This window comes from Ursus arctos, unplaced genomic scaffold (genome assembly GCF_023065955.2).
Source record: "Ursus arctos isolate Adak ecotype North America unplaced genomic scaffold, UrsArc2.0 scaffold_15, whole genome shotgun sequence".
NCBI classification, from domain to species: domain Eukaryota; kingdom Metazoa; phylum Chordata; class Mammalia; order Carnivora; family Ursidae; genus Ursus; species Ursus arctos.
In genome coordinates this window covers 27,106,315-27,131,082 of record NW_026622819.1, presented here as the reverse complement: position 1 = coordinate 27,131,082, position 24,768 = coordinate 27,106,315, and the positions used below count along the sequence as shown (strand labels likewise).

General features: G+C 39.2%; 1 protein-coding gene across 6 annotated transcripts in view; it reads right to left on the bottom strand.

The window, feature by feature from the left end:
* SPEF2 (sperm flagellar 2) overlaps nucleotides 1-24,768 on the bottom strand; it is a 163,307-nt gene that overhangs the window by 63,558 nt on the left and 74,981 nt on the right. For all 6 annotated transcript variants that reach the window (XM_057312193.1, XM_057312194.1, XM_057312195.1 and 3 more), the window contains exons 16-20: nucleotides 16,961-17,069; nucleotides 15,819-15,976; nucleotides 12,571-12,735; nucleotides 9,218-9,292; nucleotides 4,029-4,177 (exon numbers count right to left, since the gene is read on the bottom strand). In XM_057312193.1, the coding sequence (XP_057168176.1) occupies nucleotides 4,029-4,177; nucleotides 9,218-9,292; nucleotides 12,571-12,735; nucleotides 15,819-15,976; nucleotides 16,961-17,069 (656 nt within the window). The remainder of the gene's footprint in view (nucleotides 1-4,028; nucleotides 4,178-9,217; nucleotides 9,293-12,570; nucleotides 12,736-15,818; nucleotides 15,977-16,960; nucleotides 17,070-24,768) is intronic.

Genomic DNA, 24,768 nt, shown 5'->3' with positions numbered 1-24,768 from the left:
AGGTGCTCAAGAAATATTTATTGAATGAATAAATAGATGTCATATTTTGCCTAAGTTGGAAAACTGCCTATCATGGACAATATCTAGTGTTCATATCAGGGTGGTGATGAGTCACTTCTCTGAATTTGCCCAAGTGGTTTTATCGTTGCTGCGTGTACCATGAAAATTGGAAAGTTTCTTTATGTTCTCTTTGATGATACAAATAAATAATCAAAACTAAGAAATAATCAAAATGAAATAAAATTGAAGATACATATTATACTCAATATAAATTCTCTGTACTAAATATTCCCTTATTGGCTGTGCATTTATTTACTCGGAATTACACGTGGGGACCTGAGGGGTTATTTGGCTAACCTCCTTTCCAATTGAGAAATGCCAAATACTAGAGATAAACGATCCCTCCGTGGACCTCACTGACACGTTTCAGGGCGGGCCTTCCAGTGTCACACAGCTATATTACTGGAAAAGTCTCCCTTGCATGGAGCAGCAATTTGCCTTCCTGTAGTTCCTCCCACTTCCCAGCCCAGTTGTGCCCTTAGGAGAAGGTCAGACTGCATTCATACAGTCTTCCATGTGACAGCCTCTCAGATACTTGAAGACAGGGAGGAGAGGTAGGCTGGGATTCAGGATCAAACTTGCTTGTTGTTAGTCTCAGCATCTAGAACAGCATTTGCACGTAACAGGCCCTCAATAAATTTTACTACATAGACTCACCTGAACCCAATTTTATCATCAGTTAAATTTTTAGGAGATTGGCTGGCTCCATCTAGTTCGAAAGTCTATGAGTTAATGTCCTGACACATTTGAAGTATTCACTTATCTAGCTTAAATGTCTACGGTTCCTTTAATGCTCCTCTGTCATTATTTTAACAACTTTTTTCCTCTAGTTCCTGCCTCTGGTTTCTGCTTTTTCATGATACCCAGAATGGTGCTAAAGACCATTTTAAATAAGTCCCACTACTACACCTCCGTCCTGGTTGACATTAATCCATTAATTCATACTCTGTGCATATAGAGTTACCACCCAGGAATAGACCTAATTGAAGTAATATCCTGCTCACAGATCTCATTTGTTTATAAGAACTTCATGAGAAATTGTCAAACACCATTTTAAACTCAAGATACACAAAGTTTATGGTACTTGCCTGATACGTCTGTTCAACCTGTCAAGGAAAAGGAACGGGCCGGCTCGGCAGGACATCATGACCCTGTGCAGGCTCTGGGTGACCATTTCTGTCATTTATACGTGCTCAGAAGTCAGACTTTTAATATTTTCTCTCAAATTTTGTCATGGTTGAACGTTTGGAGTATTGGTCTGTATGTTACTAAATCCCGTCAGTCTTTTATTAAACATTTAGGTATTTGCCTGTATCTGGTCTTCTGGAATCTCCCATATCCTCTGTGATTTTTGTGAGTTATTTATAATTTCATATCTATAGGTTTTTCCAATATCTAGGATATTATTTTTCTGGGTCTGGGCCCTTGAACCTATGTGATGTGACTAGATGTTCAGATCCATACTTTCAGATCTATACTTTCCAATTAAATAGTCTTCTTTTCATTGGATAAGACTGAGTATAATGGGAAATCAGTAGCCAAAGCAAATATGCTTCAAAGCTTCGGAAGCTGAAAAGCAAAGACCTCTCACTCTGACCGCCTTCTCGGTCTCTCCCTGTGGCTGACAAAGGGGGTAGGAGCCAGGCTCTCCTGGAGCTTGGCTGCTGCCTCCACCTGGGAGAGCCAGATCTGAAAGCAATCTCTCTCAATCTCTAAACATCTTTCTCTCTCAATCTACATTCCCCCCTCCCCTTCCTCTTCTCCTCTCCCCCACTTCCTCTCTCTCTGTCCACATGCATACTGAGGGAGGTAGATATGGGGTCCTTGGAAGGCCTGGAACTAGGGTTACCAGATAAAGTATAGGAGGCCCACTTAAAATCATTGATTATCTGAAATCCAAATTTTTCTGGGCATCTGTCTTTCTTCTTCTTTGACAGGTAAGCTCTGCAGCTTACCTGCCAAAGTGTGAGAAGCTTAGGGTGGGAAAAGGACTAGAGTGGATCATGGGGCTGCTTTGTTTCTAGGCTCTAGACTACTTCTAATTGTAGCAAAATGTGTTCTCTACATAGTTTCACTTAGATTATTAGAGGTAGAGGTCTGTGCGGCATATCTTCCCTCTGTCCCTCCAGACCAAGTTCTAATCCATTCTTCAGGCTGCTCAGTGCCCTGGAAGGCTAACTTATGTGAACTACTTCAGGAAACAACCTTGTCCTCCATTTTCTGGGCAAGAGATGGGAGAGGGGGAAGAACATGAGGTCTGGTCCTGTATTTCCCCACTCCCCTCTGCTGTGTCACTGTGGGTGGCTACATCCCTCTGTTGAGGCCTCAGCTCCTGCCAGGTCACCCTCTCCACGCAGAGGTCCTCTTGGCTTCCAGCATCTGCTCCCTTTCCCACCTTCTCAGGCCTACATGCCACATGGCTCCAGCTATCCCTTGTTTGGAGGTAATAATCAAATCCTTATCTTTTCTCTTATTTTTGATCCTTTATTCAACTCTCCTTAAATTATCACCTGTTCTCTGCCAGAATCCTGACAGCTAGAAGATCGACATGCCAAATCTCAGTGGTAATGTTTATTTTTTCACTTCTGTCCTCTATTTCCCTCTTGTCCTCTATGACTTTATTTCTCTCATAAGCTTCAAGGTTTGGAGTTAAGGATTAGATTTCAATATTTTTGTCTCTCACTCCCCAAACCTGCCAAATAATATCATTTTAATTTTATCTCCTTCCCAACAACCATTTCTATATTCTGATTCTATGACAAGTTTTATAATGTATTTATTTCAAAAAGTAGCTTCTGTTTGGCTGAGTGATATTACACACATCTACAATTATATCATTTAATGTTATCATTTTCAAATATTTTCTGTTCTAACTTCCTTATTCAATGTAAATTAATAAAATCATTAGCGCTCCATCAAGAATGTATGTTGTGTTTGCTTCTGTGTTGAATATAGTCAATTATCCTACATGTTCCCACACTCTCTCAAGGAGTTTATAACCTAATTGGGGAGATAAGACATTTCCCTAGGAAACATCAATAATAATAGCAACAGCACAACCACTGAAATTCATGACTGGGTCTCAAATGCCTGGCCCAAGCAGTCAGTGCTCAGAGCTCATTAAGAATTCACTGAGGATTGCAGTGAAGAAAAAAAGGCTGCATCTTTTATAGAGCAATTTGTCTTTGAAAAAAGTGTGAAAGGAAAGACCATTCTTGGTGATTTTCTTAAGATGATTTCTCTATCGAAGCAACCGGCTTTGCCTATGTAGAGACTGGGCTTTGCGGTTGTCAGAGAACAAAGGACTGAAGGGAGCTTCCAGGGCTCACCTGGGGCATCTCCTTGCCTTATTCTGGCATACCTATTTAAAGTTCTCAGGCCAGACAGTGACCTGTTCTTTTATTAATTTAGTTAGCTTCAAAAAGTTTCTTCTATTTGTAAGAAGTCAGAGGTTAAACTTCATTTGAAAGCATGATCATGTGGCATGAGAACATGGATGGAGGGCTATAATTTGCTGGATATGTGTTCTGAGGAAGTCATTCTTCCAGGAAACTGCATCTCTGCTTGTCCTTGGGGAGAAAATTGGTCCTCACAGAACCCATTTGTTCTCCTGCTTTCAGCACTTAATAGCGGTTCAAAGCATGACTCAGAAACTCGAAGAAGTAGAGAGAGGATACAATGGGATTCAATGAGTAGTCTCAAAAATTCAGCTTGGCTTTTTTTTTTTAAATTATGTTCAATTAGCCAACATATAGTCCATCATTAATTTTTGATGTAGTGTTCAACGATTCATTAGTTGCGTATAACACCCAGGGCTCATGACCACACGTGCCCTCACCTCGGCTTTTTGATGGGCTTACTTATCACCAGCTATAAAAGGCCTTCTGGATGGTGCAAATAATGGTATGAATCTTACTATAAACAAGAGAAAAGCTAGCTTCTACTAGCTTCAATCTAAACTGACATACCTCAGGAATTGGTTCATTCACGTAGACCCACTCTTCGGATCCTGGCTTAGGTGGCGGTGGCACTATGGGAACAGGTAACACGTCTGTAGAATCGGCAGGTGATTTCTTTACTGGTCCTTTCCCCACTGGTGATCTTCCTTTAGGAGAACCTTAAATATGCATATTAAATCATTCCATTACAAGTAGGTGAATGGAACCAGATTCTGGTGGATGAATAAATCTAGAATTATCGTGGGCTTCAGCAAATTCATTAAGCAATTTTGGGGAGTTTTACCAAATCAAAAATCAAAAACCCCATTCTATACAGCCTCCAAAATAACCAATAATATCAGCGACAAGTTTTTCTTTTGTTTTTTGTGGTTTTGTTTTTGTTTTTGTTTTTTGTAAGCGACTCAGGTTTTTTGTCCAGTTGGCTATGAAAAGCAACTTGGTATTTTATTTTTTGTCTCTATCTTTGCTTCCATAATGAACGACATTTACACTGTAAAATGCATTTCATTTACTCTTGCAAATACTAGCAAATTAAATTCTCCATCCCGAATGAGAAAGAGAGTAAGTATACCATGGGTGGTGCTCTTGATGGTTTTTTTTGGTTTTGTTTTTGTTTTGTTTTGAAGCTCAGGGGAGGAGAAGGGAGGAAGGAGGTTACTGTAAGTCAGCCAGAGTCAGTGAGGGATGTGGGGAAGGAGACAGAGTATTATAGCTCCCGAATATTCCAATATTCCCTGAATGAGACACAGGATTTCTGAATGGGAAACTATATTTCTTGCTACCCTCAAGGAGTATGGATGAAGGCACCTGCTGTGCCTTAAGCCTGGCTGAATGAAGGCATAAGAGAGAGAGAAGGGGAGAGAAAAGGAGGAGAGAGGAGGGAGGAAGAGGAGGTAGAGGAGGACAAAGAGGAGGAAGAGAAAGAATGCTAATGTTCAGTTCAGAATCCAGAAAGGGCATATGCTTCACTTCCCCTGAGAGCATCAAGAAGGGAATCTAGACCAGTAGGGGGGTCGCATGGCACCCAGGTTATGGTCTGAAAGAGCCTGTGATTGATAGAGCAAAGTAGCTGAACTCAGGAAGCCAAATACTTCCTTAAAAGATCAAGGTTATTATGGTTTAGAAATTCATTCCGTTTACATTACACTTACCTTCAGAATAATTATTGAGATTTTAGTTGCAGTTTACAGATGACTATAGATTTGGAAACACTTTATTTCCCAAGCTCTATTTCCTTAATGAGTATTATTTAATGATATTGCTATTTAGAAAAGTAAATATACCTTACACTATTATGCTAGTTAAAAATATATAGATTATAAGTAGAGGGCAAATTGTCAATTATGTCTTAATGGGGAGTCTGGGTGACTTCTACTTACACATTTAAAAATAGTATCCATTATCTACAGGTCTGAAGTTGTATCTAGATCTTTTTACATTTAGAAAAATTTAAGAAAATATTTGTTCAGGCAATAACCAACAATGTTCATTATTTGATATATATTTCCATAAGATGATTTTCCATTATTTGACTTGAATCTGGTAAAATAAAAGTGATAACACTATGGCCACTTTAAGATGAATTTCTCTAAGAAGAATTTCCAAGAAGAACTTTGCAATTGTAAATGTGAAACTGGAATGAGTTTCTTCTTTCTTCTTTTCTTAAATATCATGATCATTCAGTGAAAACTAAGAGCCAGGTAGTGTTTTGGACCATTGTGTTTTGCTTCCATCTAACTGTTACTTATTTTTTAACAACAAAAATGCTAAGGGGAAATACAAAATTTGAATGAATACAAATGTATCCATGCCATAGGGATTGGAACATAATCTGCCGGCACCCGAAACGTAGCGGGGAACGTTTCTTCCTCAGTACCACTCACCCCACCACATGGAAGCAGCAGGTTCTAAAGACAGACTGGCTTTCACTTGAAAGCTGGATTGTTTAGTCCTCATTCAATGTTGAAATGGAAATAGTTCGTATATATGTTTTTTTCTAAATTGCAATCCAACTTACATATTTTGGGGGATGGGACATATAAATAATACGTTATAAATACTTGAATGTTTCTGATATTCCAATGGCTACAGTAGAGGATTAATCCTTGGGCTCCAGTTTGACAGTTCTCCAATTTTAAGCAATCATCAGAACTCCCTAGACAGCTTATTAAAGTACAAATTGCTGGGCCCCCACAGGAGTTTTAGATTCAGTAGGTCTGGGGTGGGGCCAAGTATTTGTGTCTTGAGTAAGTTCCCAGGTGATGTGGATGCTACTGGTCCAGGGACCACACTTAAAGTGTGGTCTGGTGGGTGCAGCCAGGTATTTCAATTTCATTAGCTTTTTATCTTCTTCCAGGCCCTTCCAGTTAAATGTCACCAATGTTTATAACACTGACATTTCATTTATTGCCAAGTGGCCTGGTAGCACCTATTACTATAAATCAAGTCAGAAGGCAAGCACTGGAAGGATGCCAATGCCAATACGTGGGCAGGACAGTGGAACTAAAGACAAAATCATTCCCCAATGTTTGTTCCATAAAACTCTAGCCCCAATGGATACTCTTCCAAGAGAGAATTCTGCAGCCAAAATATTTTGGGATATTACATACTGTATCTCCCACTTCCTTAGAGATGCATATTGATATATTTTTAAAAATCCTGCATTTACAACTTTTTAACTGGGCATAACTCAGTATTTTCTGCAATTAGTTGATTATGGAAAACTTTCTTCTTTCAGTCCTTAACTAACAACTGGTAGGTAAGGTCATAGGGTTGAAAAGCTGTGTTTTATGAAGCAATAACCTGGGACAATGGCAAATGGGTTGAAGAGAATAAGAAATGCTTTAAGAACACCAAAATACACTTGGCCAATGACATTTCAGTGTTAAGATCTGGGGAGAAGAAGGGTAGAGACTGATCTATTATGCAGAGAAGAACAGGACTGAGTTGAAGATGCCAACAGCAGGAAATAAAGCTAAGTGTGAAGAAAGAAGAGAGGAGATAGCTCCTTAAACCAGAAGAGATGATTTCAATATAATGGTATCAAATGACCCGCGAGATAAACAGATAATCAATCAGTCCTGTTCACCTCCAATGATGTTAATCTCAAATACGAAGAATTAAAATCGTAACTTCCTTTTAATGAGGAAACCCGTGACACCTGCAGAAAAAGTGTTTCTATGTAACAGAAAGACTTCTCAATCATGAATGCAAATTCACCTATTCAAATATTATTAAACACAATAGAAATTCAGTAAAATAAAAGCAAAAAATGTTAGTTAAATTGAGCTAACCGTATGACACCAGTGTATATATTTTACTGATTGAACTTGAATTTGCTCATGGTTTGTTCGGAGTGTGTATACTTCTAACTAAGGGTGCTCTTAAAGCATGTGCATCATTATGTTTAACTTGATTTGGTAACTAACGTGCATAGTATATTTAATTTGTTTTTTTAATTTGTATTTTTGAAGATTCTGTGATGATCCTTCACTTGCTTTTGTTGACCACAATGAGAAAGCAAGGCATACATAACGTAAATGTTAAAATTATTCTCCTATTAGTAAATGGGTAGAGCTGAGCATGAACTATAGCCCTTAACATCTTAGCTAAAATTTATATCTCGGTGTTAACTTATCAGGTGGCTCCAGTTATATATCATGTTACATAATCAGAGAAGGATGAGATTATCTTTGGGAATCATGGCTATGTTTTTTTAAATGGCAAAATAAAGATCCTTTTCAGCCCATCACTTTGTGAACTTGCACACTCTTGGTTTGCAACTGCATTTGGCAATTTGTAATGAGAAGTTAAACAAAGGTACACACTCATGACCACCCCATTTGAATGTACCCTGAAAAAGCCAACTGTATATATTTGTAACTGCATTTCAATTTTAATTGGTTGTTATAGGAGCTTCAACAGAGATCTAACTAATATGCTTTTAAGAGCTTAGGATTTTCTTCTGCCAACTATCAATTGCTTAAAAATTATATCCCCTTTATTTCACAGAAACAGTTAAAATAAAATAGAAAAAAAATACATGAAATTAGGGTGAGGACAAGTACAACTTAAAGTGGAAAGTCAAAGCTGGGAGAGGCATTAGAAAGCAGATATTGACTCAACATTTGCTGCAACATGGACGGGACTGGAGGAGATTATGCTAAGTGAAATAAGTCAGAGAAAGACAATTATTATATGGTTTCACTCATTATGGAACATAAGAAATAGGAAGATCGGTAGGAGAAGAAAGGGAAGAAGAAGCGGGGGCGGTAAACAGAAGGGGGAATGAACCACGAGAGACTATGGACTCTGGGAAACAAACTGAGGGCTTCAGAGGGGAGGGTGGTGGGGGAATGGGATAGGCTGGTGATGGGTAGTAAGGAGGGCACGTATTGCATGATGCACTGGGTGTTATACGCAAGTAATGAATCATGGAACTTTACATCAAAAACTAGGGATGTACCGTATGGTGACTAACATAATATAATAAAAAATAATATATGAAAAAAATAAAGCAGATATTGAGATCTGGGTACCCTTGCACAGATACGGGCGCTAGTTTTGGAAAGCCAAAATAGGAAAGGAAATAGTGTCATTTAGACGTGCTAATTATCTAACCACTCAGAGGAAGAAAGCGTTTCCTGTCCCTTGATTCTGAATGAAATTTCTCACCTAGGATTTCATACAGGGGCCATTAAGTGATGTAGTGGGCGTACTATCCCCTCAGAAAATAAAATAAAATAAAGTAAAATAAAATATGAGGTTATTATTGGTATAATGAAAGTTTCACCTCCACTGCTAGGTTATACTGCGAAGGGATGAGGACTTTATACTGAAGTACGTATCAGTGAGGGAATTTGATGAGAGATCAGGAAAATATGGTTCAGTGTATAGTTTTCTGATGGCACAGCTTAGCCCAAGGATAACTCCTATAATTTCTATGATGAATGGATATTCTGTATACTAGATATCTCTAAAATATTCCCCACGAGCATCACTTTTCCCAGCAGGACCTTTGCTAAAATCCAGACTACAGAACAACTGAGGTTATAGTTTTCAGCAAGGTTTACACTGCCTGGTTTACAAATGCCTAAGAGAAGTACTCGGTGTTAGGACTAGCAAGTCTGGCTCTCTTCCCTGAGGCAGTTAGGAAATGCAGACTGACATTGAACCGTATCTATCTTTATCTGCGGTACCTTTTCTTTTGAGTGAAGTGTCACCTTTCTTCCCTTTTTCTTCCTGAGGAGATTCTTGCTTACCAAGCAAGGACTCTAAACAAAATTCAAGACATAAACATTATTGAGGATTTTAATATCCTGGGCCATGTTATTTGTACGTGATCAAATATTACTTCTCACAGATAAACAGGTTTATTTGTGACATCTTAAGTGTGAGCTAAAATTCACCTGAAGACAGACTGGATTAAAATGTCTTGAACGACAGCCCCGATAGTGCTATTCGAACTGTCACACTGAGAGGTTTAGTCCTAAGTTTAGTATCGATCTTTGGTAGTGGACTTGATTGTAAACTCGTCTGTGCAACATAGCTGCAGAGTTTTAAAAGTTGGTTACAAGTTCATTTGAAGCATATGGCCCCATTTTGATTTATTAACTAAATGATCCTTATGCAATAAGACAACTAAATCTGTAATAAGAATGATGCCAAAACACTTTGAGGAAGAGCTGAATAACCACATTGTTTTGAGATGATGCATCCTGAACTTTTCCTGACCTCCTGCCTTGCGATTTCTACATTTCCATTTTGCATTGACTAGAACTTGCAATGTTAAGGATGGTTTGGATATGGTTATCTTGGATTCCTTGGACTCTAGTTCCAAACTATACTGGAAGGGGGAAAATGGGAAACTGATCATCTAAAGGTCAATAAGGCATCCTGAATAATAAACTAGTTCCCTTAAAATATTCCCTACATCCCACATTATTCACCAAACAATTTCAATCATTATCTGCCCTTTGCCCTGGGCTACAGTTTATTCTTCATTGGAATATGGGGCAATTTAAAGCCTATGATGGAGAGACCCTGTCTGACCTATTATCTATATTTAGAAGCGATGATTATAAGAATTTAAAATTCATAGCACATACCATATTTAACCTTCTCAGATACAACAACCAAGACTTCATAGAAATAAGACATAGAAAAGGATTGACCCCGAAACTTGGTTAGCCTCTATAAAAAGACTTTTATCCAAATAGCCGCCCACCAAACTCAAAAATAAGTAAACAAACAAATAAATAAAAACTAAACATTTAAACTAGTTGCTTTTTTAGAAATAAGCTTAATAATAATAATAATAAAGTTTAGATAAGCTCCTAGTTCTTTTAATAACAACACTTTGGATAACCACCTATTTAGCTCTGAACTAGCTCTAAACAAGGCAACAGAGAAAAGAAGTTACAAACACAAAGTTAGAATTTATAAAAGACACTGAATTTATAAAGCATTGTGGGAAAGTCTAATTTTGGCTGGGGACAGCATCTACTCTTCCTGTTTTTTAAAAAATCAGTTCTAAAAATAGATAGCAGCATGGATAGAGTACTGTTCTGTTCTGTCACACTGACAACCCTAGTTTTAATAATTTGGTAGTGGATTTGATAATAGACCCTTTAATGGACTGTAACTGCGAACTCCTTCAAATTTAATCCTAAGTACATCTGAAGCAGATATAAAATGCAGAACTATAGACAAAGCAGAACCATATGGGGACAAAAGGACTGCTCGTACTCAGTGCCCTATGCCTCCTTCTTTACTGTTTCCACCCTGATTTTTTTTTAATTTGTTGGTAAACAATTCCTCTTTTCATCTCAACTTCTAAAGATTGTAGTTGGGTGTTTGAGCCGGACATGTTCAGAAGCCTCAGGCTTTCATTTCTGAAAATGTTTTATTTGAAAAAAGTTGTTAATTATTTATATAAAGATAAACGAAGCTGCCAGGAACTTTCCCTCTAAACTTGCTTCACTAAGCTTCCCCGAGCTGTAAGGGCAGCCGCCCGTTTCACTGCCTCGAGCTACTGGCCCCTCGATGCCCACAAGCCCTGAGATCTCTTTCCGTCAAGGCATTGTTGTTGGAAGGCAGTAATTGGGCCTCTGGAGGTTAACAGTTGGATACGTTTTTAAAGATCGGGCACTACGCCTGTCCTTGGTGAAAAGAAAGAGACAGATGCAAGCACTCTTTTAAGCAACAATAGCTTTATTATTCCTCCCATGCACAGTATTCAAGAATACAATTTTAAAACCGCAAGCAAACTTCAGAAACCTAGAGACTGAATCAGAAATGCCAGAGACTGGTTTCGGGAATGGCTCAGGTACATAGTTCTTCCAGATTGCGAGCAGACCGAGGGGGAGGTCGTGGTGAGGACAGCCACGGCCATCGGTTAAAGGACTATATCGGATAAGTCGAGGCTTATGTGAGGCACGGTGAAAACCGTTCTCCCCAGTTCTAAACAGCGTTTTAAAGATGTCTATCTTTCCTCCAGACCTCTGAATTTTTTGTTAATTCCTAATGAGGTAGTGGGAAAAGGGCATATATATTAAATTTATGGCTTTGTGCTTTATTTCTTTCGAATTTGCATGTTTTGCCTTGAGTCAAACCCCATTTTATTGGAATACAATGGTCTTTAATAGAACATAATACATGCTACTTAAGTCTTCGAATTTATTTGTTTAACATAAATAAATTCAGTTAAAAAATTCACATCCATCTCACATGTCCATAAAGCGCAAAGATTCTGGAGTTTAAAAATACAATGCTCACCCAAGATCCAGGATTCCTGGGTCAACTTGGGTAATGCACAGCGAGCTACGTACAAAGCTAACACCAGACACGGGAGCCACACTTGTTTCCTACACACAGCACCAAACTGATACTAACCTTCTCCCAATAGCGCGCACTGCAACCACTTCGCTTTTGTCCTTATATTTATTGTCTACCACTTAAGTTAATGGTCCTTCGTGGTTAAGGATGTTGAAGGAGCTTAAGCTAAAAAATATTCCCTACACAAACTCTTTATCCATATACATTATAAATTACAAACATACATTTCCTGAGATGCCAGGTGCTCATTTCTATCCTTTTATTATCACACATACTCGCACAGATGACGAAGTTACCTATGACTTCTAGACTCTGATGAATGCTGTTGGCTTGCTCCCTAATTCTTGTGAACAACGGGCTACGCTACCTCATTTTCTGAAGATGTTCTCACTCTACAAAAACATCAGGCTACAGTTCAGCAAATATGTCTGACCTTTGGATCTGCTCTAAGTTCCTTCTGGTTATTCTCTGTGCCCCTCCTGTTCTCGTCTGTGGTCTTCTAGTCAGTAGACTGGGGATGAGGACCGGGCGTTCCCTCCACACTGAGCTCCTAAGGGCTTTTCCACGTCTATCTGAGCACACACCTTGGTTTCGCACAACTGAATTTGTTCAAAGTCTGAGTCTCCGTGAGGGCATTGGTACTGCAATTTATAATTCTTTTCTAAGTGAAGATAAGAAACTGGCAAACAGGATTATAAATTATTCTGTCAATCACCTGATGGTGGTTTCCCTTTTGCAGGAGTTTTCGAAAGCTCGTGCTGAGGCTGGATTTCCTTCTCTTTTTCTGGCTCAAGATGGGGAGGCGGAGGGGGAGGAGCCGGAGGCTCAGCCGGCGGAACTTCTTTTTCCTCAGCTTCCTTTTCTTCCAATTTCTTTTTAACTTCAAAAAGATAAGAATGGACCTTTATTAGAGACTCTAGACATCTCCTATTCTACTTGAACCAAGATAAGCCTAAATTAATATAAAATTGCCCATACAGATTTAAGTTTAAATTCATATTTTAAGGCTCTCCCTTAAATCATCCAGTCCTTAAAGCTGGGATTCGAAGCCGCCTCTGCCTGGTGAGAAACCCTGTTTTCTTTGCGGATGATGATGATGATGATGACGATGATGGTGTGTGTGTGCATGTGTGTGTAGCAGGTGGAAAGCCTTGTTGACAAGGGTGCCAACTGTAAAAGCAACAATCTGGATGTGGCTAATGGAGTGGCATCGGAAAATAAAGGATTATTTCAAAATTTCCAGTGGAAAACCAAGGTGAAGAACGCCTGAAGAGAAGGTGAAGAACAATGTGACAGAAGCCTTGGGGGTGAGGAGGAGACAGAAGGGGAAAGAACCGTGCCTTCCAGACTTTGGGGAGTAAATACATGCAAAGTAGGTGGAAGAGTGCGCAGTACTCAAGTCTTCTTAGCAATTCTTCAACTCAAGCCACAACTACTTATGGGGCTTGAATGGTGCCTTGAAAGTAAGGAAGGGTCCTAACAATGAGGTAAAACTCCCACCACTACTGCTAATAAGTAGTAAAAACAACAGTAGGCCCAGTTCTGGTTGCCAGAGAAAGGTCAGTAAAACAAGAGAGACAAAGCGCCGCTCTCTGAAGCTTGCATTTTAGTGGCAAACCAGAAACACGGGGAGTAAGTTCATTCACGGAAGGGGTGGTGGTAAGCGCTATGGAAAAAGAAACAGCACAGAGTAAAGAGGATGAGGAGTGCTAGGGGCCAGCTTTTGAAGTTTTAAATAGAGGGCTGAGCAGGGTAGAGGAGTCGGTCAGCCAGGGGGCCTGCAGGGGCAGAACAGAGCTGGGTCGTGTTTTCTAGGCTCCTCTCACTGTTATGGCCCTTTGCCTCTCACCATTCAGGTTCACCCTTTCTGTCCCACCGTCCCTGGCCTCCCCGGCCTCCCCGGCCTCTCTGGCCTCTCCGGCCCTCCCAGCCCTCCTCGCCGGACATGGCCACAACTTTACTGACTGCACCACGGTCAATGAATACCCTCACTCTTGTACAACTATTTCTTTTTATACGTATTCCCTTTGCCCTTAGACTCTTCAATTCAGCAAGCAAGGAGGCTTTATTCTATTAGATATTTTTTTCAAAGTGGAAAGTAGGGTTTTTTTTTTCTGATTATAAAAGTAATACAGAATTATTGTTTGCCAAAGTCCAACAATTAAGACAAATAAGCCAAAAGGGAAATTGCCTGTTAAGGCTCTGTCTCCCCTCTTCCTCCACCGTCAAGTACTGTAGAGACCGCCAGATTCTTAGCTGTGCATATATATTTAGTATGGAGACATACTTTTAAAAACAAAACCAGGACTATTTTATACGTGACCAGCTTTTTCCCACGTAAAAGTATATAACGGTCACTTCTTTACCTCAGAATATATACAGAAGTACCACATCCTTTTATTTCTTTTATTTTCTTAACTTAATCAGGAGGTTTAATTCAGAGTATTGGGTTAGGTCAGTGTTTATGGTTTTAACGATAAACTATTTGTTAAAGCAATTAGCCGATAGGAATGTAAATCTTAAATAAGTGGCAGTTGAGTCGCTAATGTATTCAGTGATGAGAATGTTAAAATCTTCAGGAAAACGGTGAAGTGAGTCTGACAGCTGGCAAAACAAACCGATTCTAACCTGTAGATGTTTGAAACTACAGCTTAGAATTGGTGTTTTTGCCTCCCAACCAAGACTTGAAGATCGCTGTGGGCGGTTTCCTCCAGCCTCCAGCCTAATTTCTGACTGTCAAATTACATATTAAGCCGCTTAAATAATATATAGATGGTATTTGTTTTGTCTGATAGCTTCAGATGGGTGGTTATTGGGAGGAGACATTTGGAATGTGGGAGCTTGTCTTCCTAGGTGCGTGCTCCCGGACCCTCATGGTATTTATGGCTCAGAGCTATGTGCAATTTTGGGGTCCGTGAATTGATACATTCTGGTGGTTAGGTCATAAACGTAGTGACAGGAGACAGCATGCTATCAAGGCAGGTTTAGAACCTTGTGGTATTAGTAACTTTCGACCTTTTTTATTATACCAAGAAGCTTCAGTTGTCAATACAATTAGGGGCGACCGATAAAAGGGAAAGATTTATTTTTCAAATCATTTTGCAAAGGTAAACGTCTCCATTGAAGTCTGGCTTTGGCGGTGTATTAGCCTAAGACCCCTTTCAATAATAAATTTCAAGAATACCATGAAGAGAGGGAAGGGAAGAATGAAGGGGGGCAGTAAACAGAAGGGGGAATGAACCACAAGAGACTATGGACTCTGGGAAACAAACTGAGGGCTTCAGAGGGGACAGGGGTGGGGGACTGGGATAAGCCAGTGATGGGTACCAAGGAGGGCACATATTGCATGGTTCACTGGGTGTTATATGCAAATAATGAATCATGGAACATTACATCAAAAGCTAAGAATGTACTGTATGGTGACTAACATAACATAATAAAAAATTATTTAAAAAATGATACATGAAATTAAAAAAAAAGAATCCCATGAAAAGCTGGTGGGCAATTATTATTGGTTGAATGAAGGAGAAAAGAGGTCAGGATGGTTTAATGTGATGAGATGTATTCCAGAAGAAGGCTTATGAAGTAAGTAGTTAATAATCAGTAAATTCACGTCACATCACGATTTGGGGGAAATAAACTGTCCACGGTTTCCATCCTAAAAGGAGGGTTAACTCCTGAGGTTAACACTGAAATCTTTACTCTTTTCTACAACATCCTTAATTTTAACTCTGCTATTTTTTTTCACATGAAAACAATACTTTCAGTGAGATGACTTATTTTGATTAAATTAAAACAGAGAAACATCAGCAGAGAGCTAAAGTCAGAAGGAGAAGATACTTGTAGATCATATAACCCAAATAAAACAGAGAACTTTGCAATTATGTTTTCATTTTTTCCTGAACTCGTTAAAACCACACATTTTAGTTACAGAAGTTCAAAATTATAAAGAAATGTAATTACCTTTATTCTCTTTTTTCATTATTTCAGTCATAAATATTTCTTTTACTTTACGACATAAAGACTCTTTATCTACTTCAGCATTGATTTTTATCAAAATATTTTCTGGCTCTGTAAACCATTGCTCCAATAAAGGCCAGTTGTCCAAGAAGCCTATAATTCTGCAAAAATATTGTATGATAACATATACTGATTAAAATATTTGAGTAACATTAGGCATGATTTACGTGGCATGCATAACGAAAAAATAAGCTGCCGATATAGTTAAAACTGAAAAACAACTCTAAAAAATACACAGGCAATGGATTATTATTTACTTTGAAGAAGAAATTATTTAATACCATCAAGCCATATTTTTGAGATATCTGAGAATAAAAGAAGATTTGAAAAGACCACCATTTCAGGAGACCTTCAGTGTAAGTTTGGTTCGCTAAGTGAAGATCGCCTGCCCTCACAGCAGAATTTCTCTTACAGACAGAAATCAAAGAAATCTTTGAGTAAATGCAGACAGCTCAGACTTACTTGCCTGACTCAAAAATAATCTTGGAATGTTTCCTGAAACTTTCTCGTCTTCCTTGAGAATAGATAAACTTAAGGTAGCTAATTAGCTAATTAATGCAGACAATTACTTTTCTCTGGCTCACCTCCGACTTTTAGACTTCTCCAGGTTTCATAAAATTGTCTAACTCTAAGTTTTCTTTTCCAATGAGCAAACTGCACACAACCAAGAGAAGGGTGTTTTTGTTTTTGGGTTTTTTTTGTTTTTTTGGTATATCGTCATTTTAGCAAAATGGAAGTCATTTTAAACTATACTCTGCTCTGATGCCTAGCTCTTTGAAATACCATGATCTTCACTGGCATTTGCTGAATGAGGGCTAAATTAGGATTCCATGTAATGAGCCATAAAGGGAAGTGTCACCTGATGTAATTCTCTTCCCAGTCTATGATGACCTGTGCTCTGAATATGAAAGCTAGCACCTAAATATTTCACCCAACATCAGAACGATTTACTTTTGTTTTACTTGTAAAAGGCTGAATGCTAGAAAATACATCTTTTTTCAAGATCTGATGATTCCAAAGCAACTGATGGTCAGTCTGTGCAAAGGGCAAGAAATAAGAAGCAGGACAGTGAGTTTTAGACTAACCTATGCTGAATCTGGTCTCTTAGATTCTGATCCGCATCCATATCTTGGCTTTCAGCAGCTGCACGTTGAATGATGTTTTCAGGAGGAGTTTCCCTTGGAAAGGCTTCAGCTATGATATGAACATTACTCAATTAGATAACTTGCTGAACCAAAGTTGCAATAGCACTGCTAAATTTACTGATGTGAGACAGCCAAATAGATATGATCCTGCCATTGGGCCAATATTCATTAAAATATTTAATAACATGTTGAAAGAGTATAGTTTTGGGATCAGATTCAAATTTTCCTTGGAAACTGAGGAAAATGACATATGATACAACACTAAGGAGCAGCTGTAGTTTCAATGAGTAGGACTCAGGATTGACTCTGAAGAGGTGAGAATGAAAAGTGATGGGTCATCATGAATAACAAACTAGGAAATAATGAGAAAATCAACACTAGGGTATAAAGATTAAGAATGAAATAACAGGGTGGCCATAAAGTCAAACATATTTAAAAATTATTTGTTGATTGTATGCTATAATCCAATAAAGTAAATAACTTTTCTTTCTAGACTCTAATCTTTCCTTATAGGGTAGACATAAAGTAACTGACTGCAAGTGATCAAAAACAAAAACAAAAACATCCTCAACAGCTCTGATTGAATCTTATTCAGGATTGAATGGTACAAAGTCCAGAAAACTCATGAACTTAGAATAAATGGAAAATCATAAAGTGGAAAGAGAGTCTTGAACTAGATTAAAAGGAATTCGGTCAATGCAAGAGAACCCTGAAGGGTGACCTACCTAATCGTGTTCAGGAAAATGGAGGACTCTCACAGGATATAGAGATCAGTTTTTCTCCATTTACATTCAGGATAGAAAAAGATGAAGTGATTTACAATACAAAAATAATGCTTTTAGGTTATATATAAAACCCTAAGATAAGTGGCATTAGTGGTGGGTGGTGGAAGAAGGCTGTGGGAGCTCTTCTCAGGAGGTGCTGTCCTGCACCATCTCATGGTCACTATCTTCTATTTGTCAAGGACTTTAGCACATCGATCAGCATGCCTCTCTCCCCAGCTCCACCCCGGCACTGGTCCCTTCCCCTTCTCTCCACTTGCGGCACTCTCTTTCCAAGACCATGTCCACATCCTGGATTTTGTGATTACCTTGAATGGCTCCATCTCTGCAATCTTAATGACCTACATTCCTACTATTTGTCTTCCTAGCACTCCCATATAGCTGATGAATCCTTCCAACATCACCCAGGTCCTACACCCTTTCTCCCAAATTTACCAGCATTATCTTGGCTTTTTATTTTCTAGCAAACCTGAGTTGCATAGGTGAACACTTCAATCTAATAACTTCAATTTGTCTCCTTCTGCTACACCAGCCTTAGCTGATATTTATCTCTCTTTCCAAGTCTACACTTGCACTGGTAGGCATCTTTGAAGGAAAATACACAATTTCATGACTTGTAACCTCACTAATTCCTTGGCTCAAAAATCAGCTGAGCTAATAGATAGATAGATAGATAGATAGATAGATAGATAGATAGGTAGGTAGATAGATAGATAGATAGATAGATAGATGATAGATAGACAGATAGATAGATAGATAGATAGGGATAGATAATCTGACATAAGTTTCTTGAGAGTTATCTTCACTCATGCTCTCTACCTCCTCATGTCCCATTCATGCCTTAGTCTACCCCAGACCATACTTCCTGGTCCCCTACTCCATTGAAATAGCTCTCAATCCAGTTACCAAAAACATCAAGGCCAATGGACATGTTTCAGTCCTTATCTTACTTGATTTCTCTGTTGTATTTACAGGTAAAATTTAGCACACAATTCTTAAATACTTTTACACATATTATCTTATTTTCACAACGTAACTTGAAAAGCAAAATTATGATTCTGTAATGGGCCCCAAATTGCACAGCTCATAAATGACAAAGAAGGGATCTGATTCCAGTCAATACGGCTCTAGGCTCTGGACTTCGTTTTAATGTTTAAACTGTTTATTGAACTATACCCACTGAAACGAATGCATACATGAATATATAGCTCAATGACCTCATAAACTGAAGAGAGCACCCAGATCAATGAACACACATTATCAGCCCTGGAAGCCTCTCGCGTTTCTCCTCAATTACTGTTAGTCACAGAAGTTACCCGTATAGAGCCTGCACTCAAAACCTCTCTATGCCTCTCTCGATATTATGAACACTGCTGCTCCCTCTCAGGCTGACTGATGGACTGAGGCACCAGCTAAAAACCCAGGCAGCCATCTAGTCTCCCATTCTGACACAGCCTTATGCTCCTACACTGCCTGTTCCCCCTCCTTAGGTCTCCCTGGTCTCTTGCCTATTGGCTTTGAGTCTGGTCCCTTCCTCTCTGCTCAGTCTTGGCTGGCCCGATCTTCAGCCATTGAGCCCACTGGACTTTGGCTGTAGGCTGTTTCCTTGTGATGCTGTTTAAGGCTTCTCCACAGACTCAAGCATTGCAGGACAGCTTGCTGCACCTGATCCTAGAGATCAGGCTCCCACACCCCAACCTGGGCCTCAGGACCCCAGCCCCTACTGGTCTGGGGTGAGAAGAGTACAACTTGATTTTGAAAATCTGTCCTTTCTTGGCTTATGAGACACTACTTTCCCTGGCGTTCTTCCCTCCTTTTTAGCTGCTGCCTCTAAACACTTCTTTTGCTCTCCACAATAAATTCTGATGTTTTCTGAGGGTCATCCTGGATCTTTTTTTAAAGCACATTTTTATTTCTGGCAATATCTCTCACCTTCAAATCCTTAACTTTCGGACATGCTTCCTTCCTGACATCTAGCCCCATTTAGAGAACCGTTCTCTCAACATCTTAGCTTAAAAGTCCCACAGGCACTTCAAACTCGACATTTCCCTAAAGGATCTCCACGCGTTTCTTCCCATATTCTCTAAGTAAATGGCATCATCACTCAAAAACTGTGTAGGTCAAAAACTTGCATTCATCCCCTTCTCCCTGTGCTCCATCTCCCATCCTCACTGATCACTAAGTTCTGTGATTTGCCCTGTAAATACCACTTGAAACTGACCATTCTCACCTTGCCTCTCCCCGTCATAATGCCTCTGTTGTTTTTCAGAGGATAATGGTTTTCTCATTTGTTTTATTGCTTCCAACCTCACTCCCCTTCCTATGTAGCCTCCACCCTGAGCCAGAATGACCATTATAAAACACATACCTAATTGCATTAAATCTCAGTTTTAATATCATTCGGTGACTTCACATGGCTTCAGGAAGATGTTCAAACAACTTAGCTTGGGGCAAGACTCCAGCTGGCCCATGCCTAGTCTCCAGGCTCATTTCTGCCCCTCCTCCATACCTTGCTGCTTCTCAGCCCTACTCGGTCCTTGATGTTCTCTAGATGGACCATGCTCACCTGCCAAGGTTTGTAATGTTTCTCTCTCTACCTCTCTTCCTTTCTTGGCCTGGTTAACCTCTTCCCATGCTGGGCACACCTAACTATATTATAATAATAGCACACAACTAACTATATTATAATAATCAGCTTATTTTTGCTTCTTACACTACATTGTCAACTACTTGTAGATAGGGATTTGCCTTTCATTTGTGTATTACCAGCTCCTGGTGAATTATAAGTCTTAGATAAGTGTTTACTAGTAGTACCACCTTAACTCCCTTCACTCTAGACCAGCGTCACCCAATAGGACTTTCTGAGATGATGGAAACATTCTACAGCAGTGCTGTATGATATGGTAGCCTCTAGCCACATGTGAACATAAAATGTGGCCCATGTGACCGAGGAGCTGAATTTTTAATTTATTAATTTTAATTAGTTTAAATAGCACGTGTGGCTGGTGGCTGCCATGTTGGACAGTCAATTCTATGCTGCAACCTCTTGGTTCCTTAGCTACAATTTCCACTAAATTCTTTGAAGACAGGATCCATTTCTTCTTTATTACTCTATATGCAGTACATAGCACAATATCTGGCACTCAGCAAACATGCTATAAATAATAAGTGAATATATGAACGAACAAGATATTATAGAAGGGCAGAGGATTATCTGTCTAAAATAGTTTAAATGGGGTCTTGCTTAAAATGAGGAGAGTAAATTGGCAAAGATATCTCAAAGGCCATTCAAACCTAATATTCTAAGAAAGAAAAATCTTTTTTTTAAGAATAATCTTAAGATGTGAAAGAATAACACTCTTTCTTAATTTAAAATACTTTAATATGAAAACTGCAGATTGATTTTCAAAGTTGTGGCTATATTTAGCATACCCAGTTCTGATCAAAATAAGTAGGAACTATAAAATAATGATTTCATCCTAGTTTTTTCATGGTTCAGGTGGCCCAGATCCAACAGTTGGCTCAGTTCACTTCAGACCAAGAAATATACGATCTTAGAAATATATGGTAAAAAGAAAAATCACATTGTGCTTTAATACTAATTTTGGAGGGTAGATAAATAAGATTAAGTGTATATGTGCATAAAATCTGACAAAGGAGACGTTCTCCCTGTAGTAGTGGAGAAAGGGAATCTTTAAGCCTACTCATAAGTCAAAGGTCAAAAATTAAGAAATTAAAAAATTTAGATGTTAACATCAGCTTTGACAAATCTGCCAGAATCACTTGTCATGTAATTTTGCTGGGAGTTGAAAGAACTCAAGTGGATTGAGTTGGACTTCTTGAAAAATTATTGCCAATTGATTTCCTTCTGTTTCTGAAACATACAACAGTAAGCTTCCTATGGAGCCCGAAGAGGGTAGCAAACCTTCTCTTGTGGGGTTATAATCAGCTTTCAGGAACCCTCTTCTCCACAGGTCTGTGTGTGCACTTTATAACAATTTGACATATCCACTTTCAAGTCAGATTGATCTTGAGTTCAGGGTTCTGTTCTGTCACCAGTGGGCCATGGATTGGCAGTGTTCTCAGCCAATTCTCAGCCTTGTCCTGAGCAGGATGGGGAGGTTGGCTGGACCAGCAGAATCATCACTGCAATCAGCATAGTTCCTACTCCCTTGTATGGATAGAAGTAAGTTCTCTCTTTTAAGATTTGGTAGACGGCATCCAGTGTAAACTGCTGGGCTCAACAGCTAAAGTAGTATCTAATGGTTTTGTCATTTCATTTAAGTAAACAATAGACCTCAAAATTATACAACCTCAAAATAAAGATGAGTGTGACCTTAGACAAGTCAGGTTTTCATGCTTTGAATTCCCATCTACAAATGAAAGCATTGAAATAGATGACTCTCTAGGTCTCTCCTAGCTTTGAATGTCATTATATTAGCAATAAGAGCAGTAATAAAAGAATGATGAGTATTACCATTTGTTAAAGGCTAATTTTTTTAAAAAGATAAAATCAAGACTCTCAAACAAAGGCAAAATGGCATTATTTAACTCTCCAATTAATGAGGAGAGCAGTAAAATGTTACAACCAGTTCAAATGAGAACCTGAGCAACAGTCATATCTACAATCAGGAATGCTAAAATAGACGCTAATAGATGAAAAGCTGGCCGCTATGGATAGGGCGACCTAATACTCGCAATCTCTCCCAAAGTTTAGAAATTAATATATATTGATTGAGTAAAAATCATTTGCTTGTCTATGCACAAGAATCATTTGAATTGGGGGTGCCTGGGTGGCACAGCGGTTAAGTGTCTGCCTTCGGCTCAGGGCGTGATCCCGGCGTTATGGGATCGAGCCCCACATCAGGCTCCTCCGCTATGGGCCTGCTTCTTCCTCTCCCACTCCCACTGTTTGTGTTCCCTCTCTCGCTGGCTGTCTCTCTCTCTGTCAAATAAAAATAAATAAAATCTTTAAAAAAAAAAAAGAATCATTTGAATTGCCATTGGTTTCTTACGATTTGCAGTTATAGATCTGAGTCAAAGCCAATGAAAGGTACAGACTCCTATAGATGCAGATAGTCTAAAGTGTCCAAAAGACTATACTCATACTTTTACTGAAAGGATAGCTAATAATCTCTTGTTTATTTCAAAGTCTTCCATAATTCTTCCTGATGTATTTGCTACATGTTTATTATCCTGCACCAGATTCTATCCTAAGTGTTTTACATTGATCTCATTTAATATCTGTGATATTGTGATACAATAAGAAATACATACTTGATCTTTTTCTCTAGCTCCTGACAAAGAGCTTGGAAAACTCTTGTAATTTCCTGAGTGATAGATGTGAGGAGCATTTTTTCTTATTCATAATAAGCCCCTTTCAACCTCATCTGAGTGAATGCTAGCAGGATGACTCTTGGAAGATGAGGCCTGGTTGTCGGAGGAACCAACCACATTATTAGAAGGATGGAACTTTCAGCCTTGACCCCAGACTTCTTGGAAGGGTTGAGGGGCTGAGGGCTGAGTTAATCACCAGTGGCCAATGATTGAATCAATCATGCTTTTTACAACCTCCATAAAAGCTCTAAACCAAGGGCTTTAGAGAGCTTCTGGGATGGCGAACACATCCACATGCCAGGAGGGTAGTGCAACCCAAACTCCACGGGGACCAAAGCTCCTGAGCTCGAGACTCTTCCAGACCTTGAACTGCATTCCTCTCCATCTGGCTGTTCATTTGAATCCTTTATGATATCCTTTATAATAAGCCAGTAATAGTAAATGTTCTATAAGTTCTATGAGCCATTATAGAAAAATTCAGACCTGAGGAAGGGTCATGGAAACCCTCAATTTGTAGCCAAGTCAGACAGAAGCGTGGGTAACCTGGGGATCTACTACTTGAAATTGGCATCTAAAGTTGGGGGCAGTCTTGTGGTGCTGAGCTCTTAACTTATGGAGTCTCCCCTAACTCCTAGTAGTTAGTGCCAGAATGGAATTCAATTGTAGAACACCCAGTTGGTCTCTCCCGGGAACTGGAGAATTGGGTGGTGTAGGAAACTCACACATTTGGTGTCAGAAGTGTTGTGAGTGAAGAAAGTTTTCCTTCAATGTCTATAACAATACAATGAGGCATTTTACTATATCGATTGTGAAGCTCAGGTTTAGAATAATGAAATAACTTTTCCAAGGTCAAATACCTCATAACTTGGAAAGACAAGATTCAAGAAGATGCGCTTTTCCCGTAAGTATTTAATTTGCGAAATAAAGTAATACTTTCGTTTCAATGGCAAAAAGTAACAAAAAAGTAGCAAAAAGTAGCAAAAAACCCTTGAGTGTTGGAAGGACTGTTCAACTCCTCCTGACTTCAGTCAACTGATACTTGTTTCTCTGACTTCACACATAATCTCAGGGAAGGATGTTATCAGATCCTTGCTTGCAGGACAGATGTGGTTTACGACCTTCATTAGGATGACCCACCAAGATGTACTAGACAGCCCCAAGAAGCTCCTCCATGCATGCAAATCTCAAAAAGGGTACCTCTGTGCCAGGGGAGCTGCCAAGTTGAGAGAACGGTTTAGTGAGATGCTTGCAGTCAGCATTACAATTCTCTGCTAGTTCTCTGCAGTGCTGAACACCAACAGTTAAAGCAAGAGGCAAATGTGCTCTGCTAGATAGTTCTTTGGAAATCTGAAATGGATTCCTTATTACCACTTATAATTGTAAATGGGAGTATTCACTGATTCAGCCAAAGAAGGAATGAGCAAAGAGCTTCGACTTATTAAAAAAGAATATCAAGTGGCGCCTGGGTAGCGCAGTCGTTAAAGCGTCTGCCTTCGGCTCAGGGCGTGATCTCGGCGTGCCGGGATCGAGTCCCACATCGGGCTCCTCTGCTATGAGCCTGCTTCTTCCTCTCCCACTCCCCCTGCTGTGTTCCCTCTCTCGCTGGCTGTCTCTCTGTCACATAAATAA